This window comes from Cherax quadricarinatus, chromosome 71 (assembly GCF_038502225.1).
Source record: "Cherax quadricarinatus isolate ZL_2023a chromosome 71, ASM3850222v1, whole genome shotgun sequence".
Taxonomy (NCBI): Eukaryota; Metazoa; Arthropoda; class Malacostraca; order Decapoda; family Parastacidae; genus Cherax; species Cherax quadricarinatus.
The window spans coordinates 8,737,313-8,754,610 of NC_091362.1; the positions used below are offsets into that span (position 1 = coordinate 8,737,313).

General features: G+C 37.8%; 1 protein-coding gene across 1 annotated transcript in view; it reads left to right on the forward strand.

Annotated features, from left to right (window-relative positions):
* The window catches only part of Vha55 (V-type proton ATPase subunit Vha55), a 54,639-nt gene that overhangs the window by 25,119 nt on the left and 12,222 nt on the right, over window positions 1-17,298 (forward strand). Inside the window, exons 4-5 of the mRNA XM_070100014.1 lie at window positions 10,715-10,805; window positions 11,355-11,541. Of these exons, the coding sequence (XP_069956115.1) occupies window positions 10,715-10,805; window positions 11,355-11,541 (278 nt within the window). The remainder of the gene's footprint in view (window positions 1-10,714; window positions 10,806-11,354; window positions 11,542-17,298) is intronic.

Below are 17,298 nucleotides of genomic sequence, written 5' to 3' on the forward strand. Positions count from 1 at the left end.
TCATTATGCACTGTGTGCTGCAGGATTTTTTCAGACTGTGCACACTGACCACATAGACCCATTCTTTCATATGAAGGCCTACCAGCTTTCTCCCACTAGATTTGAGGGCGCTAGAATTTAGGCGTACTAGTACGTCAAAAACCCTGGGTCGTAAGCCTTACTAGTACGTCCGAAACCCTCAAAGGGTTAAAAGTTCCTCAAAATATTCTCGCCATCTACCTAATACCTCCCTCTCCCCATCTACTAACTCCCCTACTCTGTTTTTAACTGACAAATCCATACTTTGCCTAGGCTTTCTTAACTTGTTTAACTCACTCCAAATTTTTTTCTTATTTTCATTAAAATTTCTTGACAGTGCCTCTCCCACTCAATCATCTGCTCTCCTTTTGCACTCTCACCACTCCCTTTACCTTTCTTTTACTCTCCATATACTCTGGTGGATGAATTTGGTAGGGTGTGCAAAAGAAGAAAATTAAAGGTGAATACAGGAAAGAGTAAGGTTATGAGGATAACAAAAAGATTAGGTGATGAAAGATTGAATATCAGATTGGAGGGAGAGAGTATGGAGGAGGTGAACGTATTCAGATATTTGGGAGTGGACGTGTCAGCGGATGGGTCTATGAAAGATGAGGTGAATCATAGAATTGATGAGGGAAAAAGAGTGAGTGGTGCACTTAGGAGTCTGTGGAGACAAAGAACTTTGTCCTTGGAGGCAAAGAGGGGAATGTATGAGAGTATAGTTTTACCAACGCTCTTATATGGGTGTGAAGCGTGGGTGATGAATGTTGCAGCGAGGAGAAGGCTGGAGGCAGTGGAGATGTCATGTCTGAGGGCAATGTGTGGTGTGAATATAATGCAGAGAATTCGTAGTTTGGAAGTTAGGAGGAGGTGCGGGATTACCAAAACTGTTGTCCAGAGGGCTGAGGAAGGGTTGTTGAGGTGGTTCGGACATGTAGAGAGAATGGAGCGAAACAGAATGACTTCAAGAGTGTATCAGTCTGTAGTGGAAGGAAGGCGGGGTAGGGGTCGGCCTAGGAAGGGTTGGAGGGAGGGGGTAAAGGAGGTTTTGTGTGCGAGGGGCTTGGACTTCCAGCAGGCATGCGTGAGCGTGTTTGATAGGAGTGAATGGAGACAAATGGTTTTTAATACTTGACGTGCTGTTGGAGTGTGAGCAAAGTAACATTTATGAAGGGATTCAGGGAAACCGGCAGGCCGGACTTGAGTCCTGGAGATGGGAAGTACAGTGCCTGCACTCTGAAGGAGGGGTGTTAATGTTGCAGTTTAAAAACTGTAGTGTAAAGCACCCTTCTGGCAAGACAGTGATGGAGCGAATGATGGTGAAAGTTTTTCTTTTTCAGGCCACCCTGCCTTGGTGGGAATCGGCCAGTGTGATAATAAAAAAAAAAAAAAAAAAAAATAATACTCTGCTCTTCTTATAACACTTCTGCTTTGTAAAAACCTCTCATAAGCTAACTTTCTCTTTTATCACACCTTTACTTCATCATTCCACCAATCACTCCTCTTTCCTCCTGCCCCCACCCTCCTATAACCACAAACTTCTGCCCCACATTCTAATACTGCATTTTTAAAACTATTCCAACCCTCTTCAACCCCCCCACTACTCATCTTTGCACTAGCCCACCTTTCTGCCAATAGTCGCTTATACCTCGCCCGAACTTTCTCCTCCCTTAGTTTATACACTTTCACCTCCCTCTTACTTGTTTTTGCCACATTCCTCTTTTCCCATCTACCTCTTACTCTAACTGTAGCTACAACTAAATAATGATCTGATGTATCAGTTGCCCCTCTATAAACATGTACATCCTGGAGCCTACCCATCAACCTTTTTGTCCACCAATACATAATCTAACAAACTACTTTCATTACGTGCTATATCATACCTTGTATATTTATTTATCCTCTTTTTCATAAAATATGTATTACTTATTACCAAATCTCATTCTACACATAGCTCAATTAAAGGCTCCCCATTTACATTTACCCATGGCACCCCAAATTTACCTACTACTCCCTCCATAAAATTTTTACCCACTTTAGCATTGAAATCCCCAACCACCATTACTCTCACACTTGATTCAAAACTCCCCACGCATTCACTCAACATTTCCCAAAATCTCTCTCTCTCCTCTACACTTCTCTCTTCTCTAGGTGCATACATTTTTCACGTCCAATCTTTATTTTACTCCACATAATCCTTGAATTAATACATTTATAGTCTCTAGTTTGTAAGGATTATAGTTAACAATAGAATGATTGACTGTGGCTGGATCAGTAAGGTGACACATTGAAAATTATTAATGAAAAATGCTAAACCCATCTGGGTTATACAGTATGCATTTTGAAAGAATAGTGGCTATGTCTGAACTTCAGAAGATGGTAAATTAGGATTCAGATTTATATGAACAGCTTGTAATTTTTGTCAGGACTTTCTAGTTTTCACAGTACAGAATTTATGGTACAAGAGGGCCCGACTTTACTGCGCTTCGCTTTATGGCATTTAGCTATTGCAGCATTTTCAATTTTAACCATTCTTCATGTATTCAGACTTCCAACAATGAATATATTCACCACTTACCATAAGCCAAAAATGAAAATATTTTAAGGTAAGTAATGTGTGGGAGCAAGGGGCTAGTAACCCCTTCTCCTGCATACATTACTTAAGTTAAAAAGAGAAACTTGTCTCTTTTTGGGCCACCCTGCCTCGGTGGGATATGGCCAGTTCGTTCAAAGAAGTGGTAATGTTTGTACTGGATATGCATTTTTTAAGCGTAGCTGTATTGCTCACTTAATATATAATAGTGTAAACATGCTATCAAGCTTTTATATACATTTGAAAGTGAAAAATGGTTTCCCCTTGACAGCGATTTTCACTTTACAGCAGTAGCCCGGAACTTAACCTGCTGTATAAGGGGGGCCTGTCTGTACAGTGTATTGTGTAGGTTTCCATTATTTTATGTGGTTTTACTATGTACAAATCACTTATAGGCAGTGATACTATTTCAAGCAATAATTTGCTGTGTGAGGTATAAATTTGCTCATGTGATTTTCTCAGCCCAGTGTTACTTGATTCTTTTTAAGTGTCTTATTAAATATCATGCTAAACTTTTTATTATGACTTTTATGAAAGAAAGGAATAAATTTCAGCTTGGGGAAATCAAACTAGCATATTGTAAATGAAATACTCTGGTTGGTTTTACAGTCTTTCACTAAATGAAAAAAAGGACACCTGGCCAGATGAAGTTGGGTTATTTTTACACAGTCTGGACTAAGGATGGAAGAAGAGAGTAAAGAATAGTAGGAGGATAGTGTATTTGCAGGTCCATAACATATGCACTTCAAAACCTTCAAAACCTCTTGTTCAGGTTAAGAAAACTTAAACAAGAAAACTGACAAAATCCATCAGTGCTTCACTTGAGATGGGAAAATAACTGAGAAAAACAAAGTAGGCTGCTTATATACTATCACAAAGGAACATGATCTCTCCAACTTCCTTAGAAAAGCCAATATTTCCATGACAAATTAACTAATTCGTTCTTAACGTTATCATCTACTTGTAGTGTATGATCCTATTGCATTATCGTGCAAATCCTTGTACGTACTGTCTTTTACTAGTTAGTACCAACTATGTACCTCATATCCTATGCACTTTTTCTTAATGCTCTTACTTGCTTAAATTTTGTGCTACAAGTTAAATATTAGTCTGAATTTGTTTTATACCATATTTACTATCTGTCCATTTTATATATGTATATATATATACATGTATATTCTTTCTTTCAACACACCGGCCGTATCCCACCAAGGCAGGGTGGCCCAAAAAGAAAAACGAAAGTGTCTTAAATTTAGTAATTTGTACGGGAGAAGGGGTTACTAGCCCCTTGCTCCCGGCATTTTAGTCTCCTCTTACAACACGCATGGCTTAGAGGAAGAATTCTGTTCCACTTCCCCATGGAGAATACATGTATATATATGTATATTTTTTTTTAGCAAGTCGGCCGTCTATATATTTTTGACACATCGGCCATTTCTCTATATATTTTCTTGGAATAGTTCTTTACATACCAATACTTTGTACTGCCTTCTGTAAATTGTCATATTACTTCCAGTGCAATATTGAATCCCAAAAGTTGTGCAATATTGATTTAATACTTGTCATAATCATTATATCAACCCCTATTAATAGGGGTTATACATCCTAAATCCTACTTCAATCATATGCTTACAAACATTGATCTTGATGTTAACTTCTTATTAACCCCTTCGCTGTTGCAGCCCCAAATCCTGAGGTGTCTCCTGGTGTCGCAAAATTTAAAAAAAAAAAAAAATGAAATAGAGAATTGTTTCCCAATTGTAATGACCCCAAAAGGATGTAATTTGATGGAAAACTGATGGAATTACGCTCTTGCAAAGTTAGTGACCTCGGCGATATTTATGAATTTGCAATTTCGCCTACTTTGAGCCCTATTTTCGGCTAATTCCATTGTTCCAGTCGACCAAACTCATAGCTATTTCTTTATTTTTATTTTTTTCTATTGATTGAGTACAAGAAACTGCCCATTTACCAATTTCAATTACCTAATAACATGGTCAGAACTTTGTAATTTGGCCAATTTCATGAAAATTAAAAAATATGACAATTTCAAAATAGGGTTCAAAATGAACAATGCAGACTGATGAACAAAAAAAAATGTTATTTTAACATTTTTTTTTTTGTTCATCAGTCACGTCTCCAGGCTCCTCTGATGTTACTCTTGCTTTCTGTTTTGAATTTTTATTCAAACCAAAAATAGAAGATTTACTGTTATGCAAACTACTGCAATATTATAATAGTCTAAATAATGTCAACCCATTCATGACTGCATATTAGAATGGCTAGTTGGGCATTTATTGGAAAATGACATAATTTGTTTACTTTTGAACATTGGCAAAAATCAAACATTTCTTCTATTTTGAGCTCCATTTCAAGGTTCTTTTCATAGTAAAACCAATCAAAATCACCTCTGTTTCTATAGTATGTTTTCCATTCTATCAAATGAGACCAAGAAAACTAGAATACAACCATAAATACTATATGAAAGTAGACCACAAAGTCGGCATTTTAATTAAAAAAAAAAAAAAAAAAAAAAAAAAAAAAAAAGTGTGGAGTTTTTTTTTTTCTCATTATGCACTGCATGCTGCAGGATTTTTTTATATGGTGCACACTGACCACACAGACCCATTCTCTCACATGTGGGCCTACCAACTTTCTCCTTCTTGATGTGAAGCCGCTAGAATTTGAGTATATATACGTCAAAAACGGTGGCTCATAAGATGTATATATACGACCAAAACAGTCAAAGGGTTAAATGACTTAAACGATCCTAACAACAATTGCCTTTATTACACTGCAAGTCAGGCTAAGACACTCCTCATTGCCAGTAACAACATATGTAACAGTATGTGCTTAATTCACTGAAACATGGCTAAAACCTGATGTTACAAACATCTGTGCTGTACCTGGCTACACAGCCATACACAATTGTAGTCCAGACCAATTAAGAGGTGGAACAGCTATATACTCCTATGATGAACTTTAATGTATAGATTCTACTTGCACAAGGGATGAATATAGTGAATATACATTTGCTAAATTTAAATCCAAAGGCCTTAAAAAACCTTTAACAGTTTGAGCAATCTATGGGGTACCTCCAATATTTACTCATTTAGTGAAAAACTAAGAAACATGATAACTGATGCAAAGATGAATAAACACCACCTGATACAGGGGACTTCAACATAAACCTCATCTGATGAAATTAAGACACATGTGCAACATCTGGGTATCTTTATTGTAGACGTTTTGCCATCCAGTGGCTTTATCAATACAGTGGACTCCCGGTTTACGATATTATTTCATTCCAGAAGTATGTTCAGGTGCCATTACTGAACGAATTTGTTCCCATAAGGAATATTGTGAATTAGATTAGTTCATTTCAGACCCCCAAACATACACGTACAAATGCACTTATATAAATACACTTACATAATTGGTTGCATTGGGAGGTGATCGTAAACCGGGGGTCCACTTTACAAATTCCAGGACATAACTTGAAGACAGAACTATGTACAGAAGATGAGGTAATCAGTCCCTTAACCTTGGAGTAGGTGCGAAGATCACCGTAGTCGTGGAGATTCTGAAGCAGAAGCAAGGCGCCTGAAGCTTGTACACTAACGTCAAGTGCAAATGGGACGGGTAGCAGACGAGGGCATAGTCACTGGTAGGCAGGATTCTCCAGTGGAAGTAGGTCCTACCCAAAGAGATGGGCTAGTAGTAGTAGTAGTAGTAGTCGTGAAGGTTATGTACATGTCCTCAGAATCAAGATTCCATGATGTTGCAGTGTCTGACAAGTTGTACTAGAATGGTATACAATACCGACAAGATGAAATTAAGACACACGTGCAACATCTGGGTATCTTTATTGTAGACGTTTCGCCATCCAATGGCTTTATCATGGCGGAACGTCTACAATAGAGATACCCAGATGTTGCACATGTCTTAATTTCATCTTGTCGGTATTGTATACCATTCTTGTACATAAACCTCGTCTATAACCACGACCCTCAAGTAACTGAATTCACAAACACTATGAGCAGCTGCTTATTTCTGCCAACAATAACAAGACCTACTAGAATCTCCAAGACAAATGCCTCTTTACTAGACCACATCTGAACGAACATAATATCCCCATTAAAAGCAGGCATAATCACAAATAATACCACTGACCACTATCCCACCTTTCTTATAACCAACTTATGTAAATTATCTGTTTGTATGCTAAATTTCTAAAATAAATAAATAAATCTCGGTACACAACTAAGATCACCTTCTGATTGCATGACGAGTCATCTGTCAACATTAAATAACATCGACTGGCAAAACGAGCTAGCAGTCAACCTCAATTTTGATGAATGTATTAATATTTTCTTAAAAAAAAAAAAAAAAACTCTATAACACACATTGCCCAATAAAAACTAAGCAGATCACAGCAAAGTGACTAAACAGCCCTTGTCTTACAAACAGCATCCTCAAATCTATTGATAAAAAATATGAAAAACAGTACAGAATGGGTCTAATAACAAAGGGTCTGGCAAAACGTTACTCGACAGTACTAACCAATCTAATAAGGAGGTCAAAAAAAAAAACTATTACGAAAACAGATTTCATGACTTAACATGTGATATGAAAAAGACCTGGAAAACCTTATCGAAAATTCTAGGATCTAAAAAGCTGTCACAAAACAGAATGATTAACGTAACGAAACCAGAAGAACCTCTCCTCCAGCCAACAGATACTGCCAACAAACTTAATGTCTTTTTCTCAACCATAGAAACAAAGCTAGCAAGCAAAATTCCAAACTTAAACCTTCAACCAAAAGACTACCTCACTGGCAACTACCCAAGTACTCTATTTTTAGCCCCAACAAATCCTACTGAAATCTCGCTCATCGTCAAAACACTAAAAATCAAGGCAGGCGACCTAAATAACTTTACACCACTTGTGTATAAAAAAGCTTCTCGTGTGTTGTCGCCAATTATTGCAACTCTCTAACAAATCCATTGAATCTTCCACCTTCCCATCCATACTCAAGATGGCAGGGATCACTCTGATCCTCAAAGGAAGTGATCCAACTGAATTGAACAACTATAGACCTATATTAGACTTGCCCCTACTATCTAAAATCTTTGAAACGTTAACTCGCAAACAGGTCTACTCCTACTTAGTATCCTACAACATACTCAACCCCTGTCATTTTGGATTCAGACTGATAAAAGTACTAATGATGCAATTATACATATGCTAGAGTTAATATATTTGGTACTCGGAAAAAATGAATTTCCACTGGGACTTTTCATACTTATGAAAAGCTTTTGATGCAGTTGACCATACCTTTGATATACCTTTGAAGAGTTTTGAGTTTCACTAATCTCGGAGCCCAGCCATGGGCCAAGCTTGTCTGGTGCTTGCCTGGTCAACCAGGCTGTTGCTGCTGGAGGCCTGCTGCCCCACATATCCATCACAGCCTGGTTGATCTGGCACCTGGACCATGCCCTACTGCACCAAAAACTTGAACATTACGGGGTCAGAGGAGACACTCGATTACCTAAAATCTTACCTTAGCTTCATTTGTGAATACATACTGGGTTCTATTGCTAACTCCACTACACAACCTTGTTGGAGTCCCACAGGGGAGTGTCTTTGGCCCACTTCTTTCTCATTTACATCAGTGACCTCCCAAATGCATCTAAACTCCTTGAACCCATTTTATTTGCAGATGACACTGCTTGTGTCTTCTCTCGCCCAAACCCACCCATACTAACAGACACTGTAAATGCTGAGCTGCAAAAAAAAAATCTACTTGGATGACCCCCAGTGAACTTAGTCTCAGTATAGACAAAACCTACTACATGCTGTTTGGAAACAGAGCTGCAAATTTACAGCTAAACATATTGATAAATGGTTCATCCATTTCTAGACACACACACAGCAAATTTCTAGGTCTCTACTTAGACTGCAATCTCAAATTCCAGACACACGTACAGCAAATATCCAAGAAAGTTTCTAAAACAGTAGGCATCCTCTCAAAGATATGGTACTATGTACCCCGATCAGCTCTAAATGCTCTGTACTACTCTCTCATTTACCCTTGCCTCACCTATGATATTTGTGCATGGGGCACAACCACAGCAAATCACCTTAGACAAAAAGCTGCAGTGCGATTGATTACAAACTCCTGTTCTAGGCAACATACTCCTCCACTTTTCAAGAGTCTTAACTAGCTTAATATGCAAAACATCTACACTTGTTATTGTGCCTACTGCATACACAGAACACTACACTCAAATATAAACCCTCCTCTCAAACTCCTCCTTGATAACTGTAACAGAACACTCAACCATAATACAGGACAAATCACTCTTGACATCCCTCATGTCCATCTCTCCTTATACAAAAATGCTATGCACGTAAAGGGCCTGAAGATCTGGAATTTGTAGCTAGAACACACTAAAAGTACCCCTGCCTGCTTATCAATTTAAGGCCCTACTTAGAAATCTCATCACCCAAAATTAACAAGACAAACCATTCTTAATACCTACCAGTTACTCTAAAGCTACACAAAAAAACTTCTAAATAATTTAAGACTGCTCAACTTAAAATTCTCAATTTCATTACTGTATATTGTGCTGAGGATTGCTCAACCATTTACTCATTACTTCAAAATTAGGATGTCTAAATTTCATTGTTTTAGATACTAAATTGTAATACTTCACACTGTAAATTGTTTAAATTGTTCTCTTATAATACTGTAACTTTTATAAAATGAGTTGAAACTATAATGATTCTCTACTAAACTTCTCTACTAGGCTTATTGAAGCCATATAGCATTACCTAATAATACTCAATTCTCTTGTGTTTACTGAATTTTTGGTACATGGCTATGAGGTGCTTGTCTGGAATAATAATAATAATTTTTTGGTAGAAATAAATTTACAGTGCTTCTTATTAAAATACGCCAGGTAGAAGGCATCCAATATAATTTCATGTCCAGAGTAATACCCTATGCTGGTACATTTCTCAGGATTCCCTAATGGCTACTGGCTGTATCCTAAATGCCCTCTGGGCTTGTGTTATTGGTGATTTTGTGTCCGTGGTCTCCCTTCACCGTGTGGTCTTGAGGGCTGAGATTCAGATACTTTTGGCTTATTGATGAATTAATATGGGCAGGAATAAGTAAGTTAACATGAAACATTGCAGAGATTATTGGATTACATAAGGCAGGGAGCCATCAAATGAAGGAAATAGAAGCAGTAGCAGTGTCAGGTGAGGACATGGTTGCGTCGGCCGCGGAGGGCAGTCTTCATTGCACACCCACACTAAAATCACTTTCAGGGAAACCTAGAAAAATGTCCCCACTGATGTTAATGCTACAAATGTACCTAGAATTGATCTGTTATCATTTGTCTGAATCCTTCACTTGGTGTGGTGCAAGGTTGTTATGCAAAACAGTGCTCCTTGCCTCGGCTTCGTGACTCGTTGGTACCTTGCTTTGGTGATTAGCCAGGAAACTTCCAATACTTGAACCCCATTGAAAACCTACAGGCTGAGATAGGGAGATCTAGGGAAAGGATATCTGCTCACTCCCATAGCTTTAGAACAACATCCATTTGTCATAGGAAAATTTATTACATGAAACCCAGAAGAATGTTTATTAATCACGTGTATACAGTTGAAGGATATTCTGAAGCTCAAGGGCCAACCTGTTTTATGGTTGTGATTTTAGAGTGGGCCAGTGTACTTTTAATGATGAGCACTGTACAAGTCTTGTACTAAATTTGCACATACAGTAGTACCTTGGGATACGAACCTAATTTGTTCCAGAAGGCTGTTCGAGTGCCGATCTGTTTGAGTACCGAACGAATTTGTTCCCATAAGGAATAATGTAAAGTAGATTGATCTGTTTCAGACACCCAAAAATACACTTACAGAAGCACTTTCAAAAATACACTTACATAATTGTTCAAGTTCGTATCCTGAGGTAGCATTGTATTGGGATGAATCCCTGTGTTTTACATGTTATAGTGGGTTTGCTTTCTGCGCCTTGGGCTATGAGGGAGACCTGTATTTAGTTCCTGGAAACTGCTTTTTGTTCTTCAGGTCAGCCCATCAACCCTTGGTCTCGCACCTATCCAGAGGAGATGATTCAGACTGGCATCTCTTCCATTGATGTCATGAACTCTATTGCTCGGTAAGCAGTAGAGACCAGTACTAATGACTTGTGTTGTCCAGTTGAATTAGCTAGGATGACCCTCATGTTGTAGATAAACATTAAATTTAACAAATTGATCTTCACATTTTTATTCACTAAGCTGTGTCAGTAACAGCCCTTAACCCTTAAACTGTCCAAACGTAGATCTAAGTTCACATGCGTAGCACTCTGACCTTGATTTTCCCCATTTGAAAGCGTGTTAAAAAAAAAAAAAAAAAAAAAAATAGATCTACGTTCGGAGCCCCCGCTCGTGGACGTAGATCTACGTTGGTACAGTTTAAGGGTTAAATGGCTTTAAATTTAACAGATCAACTAATACGTTTGGGTGAGAAGGCAATCTGTAATACCCCGTAGAACTCTTTTTACAGTACTAATATTTTCATTGATGTGTGCACACAATGTGAATATTTGGCAAATTTCATTTGATTATGAATTAAATACAATGTTTGTAAAAGGAATAAGTGCTCTAATCTATTTGTATTGACATAATTCATAATACTGTACTCAAGTTTAACATCTTTTTGGCAGAGGGCAGAAGATTCCAATCTTCTCAGCTGCAGGTCTACCCCACAATGAAATTGCTGCTCAGATTTGTCGTCAAGCAGGTTTGGTTAAACTGCCCACCAAGAGTGTTCATGATGACCATAAAGACAACTTTGCCATTGTGTTTGCTGCTATGGGTGTAAACATGGAGACTGCCAGATTCTTCAAACAGGTTAGACATAAGCTAGCTTTGATGCAAAGCCTCTTACCTCAATAATTTTTTCAAGTAAATGTATAAAATTCTATATTTAGTAACTTTATCAGATATGATAGTCAGGTATCTTTGAGGTAAAGAGAGTAGTAAGAGAAGAGAAGAAAAGTTAGCATATGAGAGGTTTTTACAAGGTAGAAGTGATACAAGACAGGAGGAGTATATGGAGAAAGAGAGGTTAAGAGTGGTGAAGGAAAGTAAAAGGAGAGCAAATGAGAGTGGGTGAGATGCTATCAACAAATTTTGCTGAGAATAAAAGTTTTGGAGTGATATTAAGTTGAAAAAGCCTAGGAAACGAATGGAATTGAAAGTTAAAAATAGGAGAGGAGAGTTATTAAATGGAGAGTTAGAGGTATCCGGAAAATGGAGGGAATATTTTTATTAAGTGTTAAATGTTATTGAAGATAGAGAAGCTGTCTATTGGGCAGGAAGGTATAACATCTTGGAGTGAGGAAGAGTCAGTTGTGAGTGTGGGGAAAGTGCATGAAGCAGTGGGTAGAATGAAAGGGGGTAAAGGAGCTAGGATTGACATGATAAAGGCAGAAATGTTAAAAGCAGGCAGGGATGTATTTTTGGAGTGGTTAGTGCTTTTATTTAATGTATGGAAGAGGGTAAGATACCTAAGGATTGGCAGAGATCATGAATTGTACCATTGTATAAAGGCAAAGGGGACAAAGAGTGTAAGAATTATAGGGTAATAAGCCTGTTGAGTATACTTGGTAAAGTGTATGGTAGTTATTATTGAAAGAATTAGGTATAAGACAGAGAGCAGGATAAGAGGAACAAGGATGCTTTAGGAAGGGTAGGGGGGAGTGTAGATTAAGTGTTCACAGTGAAACACTGTTACAAAAAACACGATTCTAAAAGCTTAGAGATCTCCAGTGAATACTAGAAAGGACTGCCCTTCTAGCATCCAGCCTGTTACTGGGTTTTCGTAACAAGTAGTCAGTATCCTTGTCCAATTATCCATTATAATTCAATATTATTCAATAGTGCTTTAGAATTACAACTGGTAGGCTACTAACTAGAGAAATTAAAATTTAATAAATTTATTAAGTCTAGAGGTATATTATCAAATTAAATTAAATTACAGCAATCAAAATAAAATCAATCTCTCGAGTTCAATATTATTGTGCTGAAAGCACATATCACATTTATAATTCTTAAGTACCGTCAGGTACATTAACATTTAATAAGATATTACAAATATGTACAAGTAAGTGTGTATGTGTGTAAGTGCTCTAAGTAGTTTGCTATGTCTCACGACTCGACTAGACTTAAACAAGTGACTGACAAAGTCCTCAAATAAACTAACTTCTTGACCGACTGGCAACCCGAACAGTCTGCTTGAACAACAAAGAATGCTAAGCCCAATAGCAATGCAATATCAAGCGACTGCGACACAGAATCAGGAACTGGGAAATAATATAACGACACTAAGTAGGGACCATCAGCAGATCCTCCACAAAAGTTACAAAACTCCCATACTACTGAATCTATGTTCAGCATAGGAAAAATGCGACTGTGACAATACACAGAAACCAGTACAAAATTAGGTCAGAAGCTATAGCTAAGGACCTGAGATGTTCAGAGTGTCTAAGCGACACACAACCTCAGTACGTCGAAAATCACTAAGTCTATACAATGTTCTGAGAACAGAGTTCTACAGAACTAACAAGAATAATGAGACAGACAATCTGTCCAACCACCAAGCGAGTCTACAGCAGACTGACTCTTTCACGAGAGGTGAGGACACCCCCCCCCTCGATCACGTGATAGCCCCGTGGACAGCGCAGCTCAGAAGCCGGCAGTATAATGAGCGACAAGCGATAATTACAGTAGTTTGACAATCAAGACCAACTGAGCACATATTATGTACATCCTAACAACATAAGCCACGTCAAATAACAATATAAGGCAATACATTTGCGATTTAGCTATTATTGCAAATATAAGCAATATAAAATTATATGAAAAGGTAATATACATTACATATATACATATTATTATTATAATAGAAGCGCTAAGCCACAAGGACTATACAGCGCACATATATACATAATAATCATTGTAACCCATCCAGGGGTTGCAACAAACACCTAGGTGAACAGTATTTAGATAAAGGTAAAGAAGTTATTGTGGCAATTATGGATTTGGAAAAGACATGATAGGGTGGATAGGGGGGCAATGTGGCAGATGTTGCAAATGTATGGCATAGGCTATTGAAAGCAGTGAAGAGTTTTTACTAGGATAGTGAGGCTCGGGTTAGTTTGTAGGAGAGGGAGATCATTTTCCAGTAAAAGTAGGCCTTAGACAGGGATGTATGATGTCACCTTTTTTTTTTTTTTTAAACAAACTGGTCATATCCCACTGAGGCAGGATGACTTAAAAAGAAAATCTAAAGTTTCTCTTTAAATTAGTAATTTATACAGGAGAAGACTTCACTAGCACCTTGCTCCTGGCATTTTTCTCTTAAGACATGCATGACTAACGGAGGAAGAATTCCGTTCCACTTCCCCATTGCGAGTAATTACACCCACCAAGACAGCTGCGATCATATGTCAGCTAGACAAGATGAAGCTTGCACCCAGCTTGGCCACTGAGGTTGTTCAGTATATTCATAGATGGGATTGTAAGAGAAGTGAATGCTCGGGTGTTGGCAAGAGGCATGGGATTAAATGATAAAGAATCTAACACAGTGGAGTTGTCACAGTTGCTCTTTGCTAATGACACTGTGCTTTTGGGAGATTCTGAAGAGAAGTTGCAGAGGCTAGTGGATGAGTATGGTAGGGTATGTAAAAGAAGGAAATTAAAAGTGAATATAGGAAAGGGTAAAGTGATAAGGATAATGAAAAATTTAGGTAATGAAAGATTGGGTATCAGATTGGAGGGAGGGAATATGGAGAAAGTGAATGTATTCAGATATTTGGGAGTGGACTTGTCAGCACATGGGTCTATGAAAGACACGGTGAATCATAGAATTGATGAGAGAAAATGGTGAGTGGTCTGTGGAGACAAAGAACATTATGCGTGGAAGCAAAAAGAGGAATGTACGAGAATATAGTCATACCAATGCTTTTATATGGATGTGAAGCATGGGTGGTGGATGTTGAAACAATGAGAAGGCTGGAGGCAGTGGGGATGTCGTGTCAGAGGGCAATGTGTGATGTGAATATGATGCAGAGAATTCGTAGTTTTTTGTTTATTATTAATTTGGACATGATACTTAGTTGTACAAAGAAATACAGTGGTTAAGTGTAACATGCCAGAAGCCCCTTGTATGCAGAGCATTATGGGCAGGCTTAATATTAACTTAAGATTAACTAAGCAATGATATATTCAGTAGTAAAAATTATAGTGAATAACAATTAAGCACAAATGAGTATTTCAAAGACCGGTTATATGGTCCTATGCAGAGTTGCTGTGCATTCAATAGAATGGAGTATTCTGTTAGGTAATGTAATTAAAAAAAAAAGTTTGATAGGGTCACAGGTAAATGCAATGATTGGTGACAGCACTTGCGATTCTTTTTTGTATATAAAGGGTGGGAAGGTATTTAAATCTCTTGACTTGTTTTAAAGTGTGTTGATAATAAGGGAGAATTCTGTTGGGTTAGTCGGAGCTAGGAACAGTGTGTTTGGGTAGTTGCCAGTGAGGTAGTTATTGGGTGGGGTATTTGAGCTTGGGATTTTATGTGCTAGGTTTTTTCCTAAGGTGGAGAAGAAGTCATTGAGTCTGCTGGTTTCAGTTGGTGGGAGTTGGGGTTCATCTGGTTTAGTTAGTTCAATTGTGCTATTTCGTGATATCTTTTTTGTTCCTAGAATTTCTAATAGGGTTTTCCAGGTCTTTTTTATATCACCTTTTAAGTTGGATAATCTGTTCTCATAATACAATTTTTTAGCCCTTCTTATCAGGCTGGTTAGGACTGACGAGTAACGTTTTGTTTGGTCTCTGGAAATTAGGTGCAGGGTTACTAAAAGTATTATCCAGAGGGCTGAGGAGGAATTGTTGAAGTGGTTTGGACATTTAGAGAGGATAGAACAAAATGGAATGACCTGGAGAGCATATAAATCTGTAATGGAATGAAGGCGGGGTAGGAGTCAGCTTCGGAAAGGTTGGAGGGAGGGGGTAAAGGAGGTTTTGTTTGTGAAGGGCTTGGACTTTCAGCAAGCATGAGTGAACGTGTTAAGAAGGAGCGAGTGGAGACAAGTGGTTTTGAGGATGTGACTTGCTCTGTGTGTGTGTGTGTGTGTGTGTGTGTGTGTACGCACGCGCGCAAAAAGTAGCATTTATGAAGGGATTCAGGGAAACCGGCAGGCCGGACTTGAGTTCTGGAGATGGGAAGTACAGTGCTTGCATTCTGAAGGAGAGGGGTGTTAATGTTGCACTTTTATAACTGTAGTGTAGTCACGCATCTAACAAGACAGTGATGGAGTGAATGATGATGAAAGTGTTCCTTCCTTTCTGGGTCACCCTGCCTTGGTGGGGAATGGCCAATGTGTAAAAAAAAAAAAAAAAAAATCGGGTATTCCTGATTGGGTACCCTTTTTTAACCTTCCTCCAAGGTTTCTGCATGATTTAAGTATGTGTGGTACTATTAACTTTAAATTTTCAAAGCTGTTTTACTGTAATTAAAGAAAAGTTCTTGCAGTTATTGATGTGTAAGTGCCATCTGGAAATATTATGCATATACATGTAGACCATTCTTGTTTTTTTTATTTTCCTGCAGTAGCCTGTGAAAACATCTGATTACTTCAGGCTTTCAACTCTTGTTCCCTAGTTTGTTAATGGAGTGCTGTATTTAAACACTGGCCTATCCTAGTTTGAAGAAAGTTGGGAATGTTAGGGGAATATGTAGATGCTGTTTGCCACTTTTATTCTTAATTTTATTCTGTTAGATTATTTGACCATGCCTTTTTTGGGCGATTTCAGTATTTAATTCCTATTTCATCTTATGGCTAGGATGGTACCCTATAAGTTTTAGTTCTGAGTAATAACTGAAGGCAGCCTCTTTTGACTGACTTAAAAACTTTTAGTGATAGTTGATTTTGCTCAAAGAAATGTTTGCTTCGATTTTGGTCTGTGAAAGTTTTTCCTTTTTTTTTTTTTTAAAATTGATTTTCATGTAAGTGGAAGTGCTTATGATAGGCCTTTATATTGATCTTTGGCTGTGTAGGTGCCAGTTTTATTGATGAAATTGATCATTGAAATATTAGTCATGTGATATTTATGAATACCTCATCCATTTGGTTTCAAATCTTTACTGCATAGAGGAAGTTTAGGATTTTTTTTGACTGTGTAAATGCAGATTTGCTTTGTTTAGTAACTCAGAGGAGGTACAGAAATTCCAGTTTCTAAAGAAGAAAAAGAAAAGAGTAAAATCAGATTGGTTTGCTTAAGGGATGATAGAAAGTTTGCGAAGAATATAAAGAAGGATTGAATCTTTTTTATGGCAATTTTAAGTTTCGTAAGACTAATGAACACTTGAATATATGAATTTTGTATGTCTTTATTGTAGAGCCAGTCATGTACTTAGGTACACTGTTCTTTGCTTCCTTCAAGATTTGTTTATAATTAGAGAACACACAAGATGGCTTCAGATTTTCAACACTGCTAGTGAGTTACAGCCCTGGCAAGGTTCATGGAACTGTTATGGGCAGGTGCCCATTGACAATTTTATGAAGCTGTTCCTGATTTTTGGTGTCCATTGAAAACTTC